At 37.8% G+C, this 6,720-nt stretch overlaps 1 protein-coding gene across 1 annotated transcript in view; it reads left to right on the forward strand.

Annotated features, from left to right (window-relative positions):
• The window catches only part of SPIN1 (spindlin 1), an 11,549-nt gene extending 7,488 nt beyond the window's left edge, over nucleotides 1-4,061 (forward strand). The window contains exon 4 of the mRNA XM_010139356.1: nucleotides 353-4,061. Coding sequence (XP_010137658.1) covers nucleotides 353-552 — 200 coding nt within the window. The 3' untranslated portion in view covers nucleotides 553-4,061. The remainder of the gene's footprint in view (nucleotides 1-352) is intronic.
• The last annotated feature ends 2,659 nt before the right edge of the window (nucleotides 4,062-6,720 follow it).

Here is a 6,720-nt window from a genome sequence, read left to right on the forward strand (position 1 = left end):
AGGCATGTGGCATGAGATGATGGTAGGCCATGATGGTTATGCAGGATCGGGCTGAGCACTGTTCCGCAGGTGGTGAGCAATTGCATTGTGCATGACTGTTTTGTATGTTCTATTACTGTTTTATTATTTTATTTCAATTCTTAAACTGTTTTTATCTCAAACTGACAAGTTTCCTTACCTTTACCCCTCCAATTCTCTCCCCCATTCTCTGAGGTAAGGGAAGGTGAGTGAGCGTCTGCATGGTATTAGGCTGCCAGCTATGTCCAGTCCATGGCAATGACTCTGTAGTTGATTTCCATGCTGAAAAAAAATCCATTAAGGACTACCAGCCTACACTGTTTTTGTGTTACAGATGACTCACCTCCTGCAGAACGGGAACCAGGTGAAGTTGTGGACAGCCTGGTAGGCAAACAAGTGGAATATGCCAAAGAAGATGGCTCAAAAAGGACTGGCATGGTCATTCATCAAGTTGAAGCCAAACCATCTGTCTATTTCATCAAGTTTGATGATGATTTCCATATTTATGTCTATGATTTGGTGAAGACATCCTAGATACCATCGTGAACTTTTGCCAAACTTGTGGAACTCTTAAATGTAAAATTTGTAGACACAAAGACTTGATGGCTTTCCAGTTTAATGAAAGCTTAAATGTCCCTGCGAACCCACAATCTCTGCCAGCAAAACCGTTTTGTTCTGAATGATATAAACAAACGTGACACATTTTGTGTAAGAGAACTCCTTTTCTTGAAGGAAGTCAATATATTTGGGCAGGAGGGAGTTAAAAGCAAAGAACAGCTGCAAATCCAAGCTGTGTAAAGTTGATCTAGTATTGTAATCGTTAATCTAAATTTTTTCATAGATTTTAACTTTTTCTTCAACCTTGCACTCACTTGTTCAGCTGCCACATGCAAGTGTAGTTTGATATTTTGATATGCCTTCTTTTGTAACATTAAATTTAATTACTTGGCTACTGGCAGTCCTTGTTTTCAGGGTTGGGACAGAGGTGACTTACCTGAAAGGTCTGAGCAGTTTAAGCAGCACTGAGGAGTGCCTAACCCAAGTAACATCAGTCTGCTGTGTTTCTACACTTTGTTTCAAATTTAGCTTTTGGAAATACTTGTGCATTTTTATTAGTCACAGGGCAGTAGGATATCAAGTGTTTGACTTACGCACCTTTCAGTGAAAAGGCTTTAAAGTTTAAGCATATATTTAATCTGTATAACTAGTTAATTAGAAAATGCAGGTTAATGGCCCACATTTACAAGTTGTAGGAACCAGTAAAATACATGCAACAAGGCTGCCTTCAATCCTAAATGTTGTACTTCTTTGTTTGTTATACAGACTTCTTAGCAAAACCCAAGTGCTTGGTGCCACAGTTTTTAACAGTATATATGCTACTTCAGAAGACTTTAGACTACGCATTGGCAATCAGTAGTCTCTCATGTAATATCAAAATCTAGCAACCTGAATGTTTGTGTGTGGACTTAGAATCCTAACAGTAGTCAGTATTTTACATGGTAAATACACTCTCATGCCAGGGGGTGGGAGGGGCTGTCCTTTTACGTTGAAGACTTACTTTAGAGAAGGAGAAGCATTTGTTGGCCTTCTGCTCAGTCTGTTGCATTCTGTTGTTTGTTTCATTTTATTTTTTAACCATTGTGGTTTAAGAAGGCATTTTCCCAATTTATTCTTTTTCTGGCTTTTCCACATAAAGAGTGTCTGGACAAATCTACAGCTTAAACCTGTTGTTGCATTTTGTGGTGTACATTGTACTTGCTTTGAGGTATGCTGTTAACGTGAATTTTATTCTATGAACACTAGAGTTCTGCATGCCAGTGGTGTACTATCTAATGAAAGCTATAGGCAGTCTCAGTGGTTCAGTCATCTGCATTACATTGTGGATGTAAATAGCAGCCCACAACAGCAAAATCCTTTCATGGTTTTTATCTTGCAAGACAGTTTTAACTGAAAATTGGGGATTTTTAGCTGTGGCAGTTTTTCTAAGTATCAGAATTGCAACAGCAATCAGCACAACAAAATTGTCACATTACATTAAGGCAGAGCTCTGCAAGTTTCAAAGGACTGCTTCAGAGAAATACAGTATGCGAAAACAGTCAACACTGATGGAAGGAACAAATACTCCGATATCCAACCGTATGCCATTAGTGGAAGGATGCAGGAGAGGTGCTGTAATCAGAGATCAGAGGTCTGAATGACCTCTATTGTGGGTATTCTTGATATTGAAGACTCAGTGGTTTAAGCCCCTTTTTTGTCCATTTTTTTGCCTGATTTCGTATTTTAGCCTTAAGGCTTGTGCCTCATTATGCTGTTGAATGGTAATAAATACTCTCCATATAAATATGATTCCTTCATTCTTTGTCCATTGGTACTATATTGCATTATGTCCAGTATTTCATCATGGGCAACCAAAGGCAGGCTATTGTTTTTCAGTGAATAGCTTCTCAATGCAGTCCTTAAGCAGTAAGTACCTGAGTCGTAAATGTTCCTTGTGTTTTGAACAAAGTGAGCAGATTTGCAACACAGTGTTTTCATCCTGCAGATCTGTTATGTGTTTTCTATTGACTCTTAAGAGTCCTGCATGTAAATCTCAAAGCTGAGCCTGGCTCCATGAGCCCAAGTTGATATTTGTGGCACAAGAATGAGTGAGTGTATTGATTATACACAGGATACATGAATAACCTAGTACACTGAACTTTGGGCTATATATCTGAAAAATACAAGGTTTGTTTTGAAATATCTGAGGTTTAGGTCTACTGGAACATTTTTAGTATTAGGCTTGCATTTCTGGGTTTTCTGCAAGCCTCTTGAATACACCACATATTCTGCCAATTAGAGTATAATCTATAAACTGTAAATTTTACAGTTGTTTCTAGATGTCCCCGTTGTCTGTTGCGTGGGTATTTCTTTTCATCTTTTTTCCTTTTTTTTTTTTTGATAGCTTAAACCACCTTTTTGAGGCTTGAGACTAATTCCACTCCCTGCCCATCTGCTTTGGGCTTCGTTTTAGGCTCATGTTTCAGATCTGCATGCAGTGCTTGCGTTACCCTGGTAACTAAATGTTGGTTCCTTGTTATAGGGGTTCAACATTACTTTCCAAAATCACATAGGGCTTGTGATGGCACAAGCCATGGATCTTTGTATAAAAGTTACTCGCCTTTCACATTTACCTGCTGTAGCATTGTTGTATATTGTGTGTGTGCGTGTGTGTGATGTCAGGCTGCCATGTAAAACTTTCTAAAAGGGGAAAAAAAAACACGTTAAATGCAGACCATCCTTTTTTGCATGCTTAGAGGGTTAGAACATTCAATGTAACAAACTAAAGTTGCATGTTAAAATGTTTAGGTTTTTGTTCTGTTCTGTTTTTATTTTGTGTTCAGTTTTTTGTGAATTTGCTTATTGTGCTGTTTTAATGGTTGTTAGTAGGATTAAATGCACCGGTGAGACGAGCATAGTGCCAACGGAAGGTAATTTTCCAGTTGTATGTGTCATACAGCATTTGAAGGGACCACGTATTCTGTTAAAGAAAAAATAAAAGTATAGTTGATTAGCAAAACACTACATTCTTCTTGTTTCTTTTGAGTGCCAAACCCTAAACTAAGCTGGAGTAGACTATGGGGAAAACCCTTTTCATTGCAATGGGTAGAAGCCTTTGAGTGAATTATGTAGAAACAGAGGCTTTATCTTCAGATAGAATTGACGAGTTGCTTCAGGGAAAAGAATTGCATATAAAACAGTTTCTGGTTCCTTGAAAATGCTGTGCTTTTTGTATTTTACATCATTAGTGCAATTTGGATGGTTCTTGGTATGTGTATAGTTCAAAGGTCTTCGTGTTCACATTTTAGAGTTAGGTAATGACTTCATCTTTAGAGCTTGGTTTCCTTATTTTTATTTTATTTTGAACAATGTAGACAGTTCCCTGTTCTCTGCATTTAGAAGTATAAACACTTTAAATCTGTTACTTAATTCTGTAAGTAATTTTTATAATTATGATGTAACTCTATCCTTAAAACATTTAAAATAAACCCTTTATGTGCAACTTACGACTGTAAACTTTGTTCTCGAGCAAAATGTAATGATGTGATTTCAGATTATGAAGAAGCAGTTTCTTCAGTTTTCTAATTAAAAAGATTTATTTTAATGATGAGCCGTATAAGCTGGTATAGTACCTGCCCTATCAAGTGAGTTTGCTTGCAAAGCCAAATCTTTATTCTTTTTTCCAGGAAGTATAAATGCTGATAAGATGGAACTTGGCTAAGGTAAAGCATACTGCTTGAACTGTATTTTACCAAACACAAAAGAACTTCCCTCTGGGGAATTATGCAAGTCTGCGAAGGAGTCTCTATTTTCAGAGCACACAAAATATTTCAGTGGAGAGGAACAGCAGTGGCATTTGGCGGTGTTCAGATGATATATTTGTCTGCTTTGAATTACTAAAATTCAAAATCCAATTAAGCACATTTTACTGATTATTGAAAAGCAAAGTTGATCCAAATCAGTGGTGATGAGCAGAGAAGATAACATCACCATGCTGCAGATTATTTCGGTCATGTAAATTGCTTAATGCATGAAGACTTAATTACTTTATGTTGTTAAATTACCAAGGCTAACTTTCTTTATTTCTACCTCTTTTCTGATACCCATTATATGGGCAACCCAAAATACATTTTTTGGCACCAAGCTCGTCAGATCTGTGCTGAAGATCTTGGAGGTGCCAGCTTGCAGCTGGGATGAATACCCAAGACTCTTCAGATCCCTTAGTTCAGTGTCTTGTTTACCGTATCCTGTTGCCTGAGAGACTGGTCCCAGTGAAGATACATACTGTGTACATCTGCTGATTGGGGAGAAACTTTGCTTTAGCAAGAGTATCATGTCCAAAAAAAGTGTTAATCTGTGTGAGCTGGCTACATGAAATTACAGTTAAAAAATATACACTAACAGAACTTAATGCTGGAACCCATTCTGTATTACAGCTGATAAACCAGCTTCAGTTTTGTAGCACCTCTCTTCATAGAGGAAGGAACCTTCTGAAAACAAAGATATTTTTATTCTCTATTACTGCAGTAACAAACTGCTCCTGAAAGCTAGTTACTTGTGAGCTCGTTTACAAGCAGCTCAAATGTTAATACTTTGAAGACAGTAATGTCCCCCAAATTTAGGAGTCGTACCTGGAGCTACAGCTTTAATACTACTGCATTGTACTTTCATGTCTGTCAGGTTCTCCTTGTGCATATGAACAGGTTATATTTTAAGAAAAAAAAGATGGGTTTTCTCTCTGCTCAGTGAGTTAACTTATTTTGAAATTAATTTTTAAAAATAATGATTCTGTGAGCTGTTGAGCCAGTGATGACTTAAATGGACTCTGTTTTTGGAAAAGATATGATAAGATTTTGTGAGGGTGTTTTGGAGAAGATTGGGCTGCTGCAATTTCAGATCATTAAGGTCTAAAAGGAGAAGTAAGAATAATCAAGGAAATTACAGGTATGTTCTTTCATCTTCAAGCACTGGATAATAGAAGGTTTTCACTTTTGTCTTTTTGAAAATTGGAAGCATTTTTTTAGATCTAACACTAGTTTCTTTTTCTTAACTAAGTTCCTGCCTTGGTGTGTTACATCACTTACTGCTTTTCTCTGCCAGCGTCAGTATCTTACCATCTGAATAGATTTCAGAATTGGCAGCCTGGGAAAGTTATCAGGCTTCGCTCTTCACATTGTAATAGTGTTAGTGCCCTGTGACTTCCTTGTGCGCAGTATGCAGCTGTGCACGCACCACAGAAAGCAGCTGGGGTCTCAGCAGTGTAAGCGAGGTGGTGTCTGCTTAACGTTTCTCTATTCCACTTAGATGTTAATTACAGATTTCTGCACATTATTTTTCTGGAGTCAGTTATGATTTGCATAACTTGTATACGGTTGGTGTAAATGAGTTTTGCAGCCTGACAGTTAAATGTTGACACTGGTTTGAGCAATCCCACCTCCATGTATTAATCCTTAAATTTGTTTTTATTTAATGGAGCCTGACTTTTATACGTCCTTTTTGAACATTTTGCATTTCAGTGTCATGTTGTTTCTCTGGTTCCTGCACTAAACATTGATCAGTTCAGAGCTGACTTGTGCAGATGTCCATGGTCATTACCAGTTTACTCGATTTGAGAAAACTTTTATTGTGACTTCTTGAATGTTCCACCCCGACTTGACATTTGAGAGGCATATTTTTGTTAATAAAATAATGACACAACATTACATTACTTTAAATGCAGATTGATGTTAATCAAAGTAATTTCGTGTAAATAGCCACTCTTGGTGGGGGCGAGGGGGCGGCGGGGAGAGAGCTGGGTGGTTTTTTTCTTGCATCTGTCTGGAAGATTGGTCAGTGACAGGGCCGCTAGCTTTATGTATGAGAAAGGAAAGGCGTGACCCTTACTCCTTTCACTGAACTGAGATTTGGGCTGATTTTTAGTCCTGCTGCACTAGCTAGCTACATGCTGGCCTGTGGGATGACTTCTCAAATTATCTTCACAAAGACTTTTACCACTGGAGTCATGCACTGGGAACATTGTTTGCCACACTTTCCATAGACATTCTAATTACTTTGTTATAACGCTGCTTACTAACTCCTAGCCATGTCTCACTTGCAGAAGTAGGTGACCACATTGAGCTGTTGTGAATTTAACAAATTAAGAAACAAAGTACCTTTTAAGCTGTA

The sequence above is a fragment of the Buceros rhinoceros genome, unplaced genomic scaffold (assembly GCF_000710305.1).
Source record: "Buceros rhinoceros silvestris isolate BGI_N320 unplaced genomic scaffold, ASM71030v1 scaffold16507, whole genome shotgun sequence".
Classification (NCBI taxonomy): Eukaryota; Metazoa; Chordata; class Aves; order Bucerotiformes; family Bucerotidae; genus Buceros; species Buceros rhinoceros.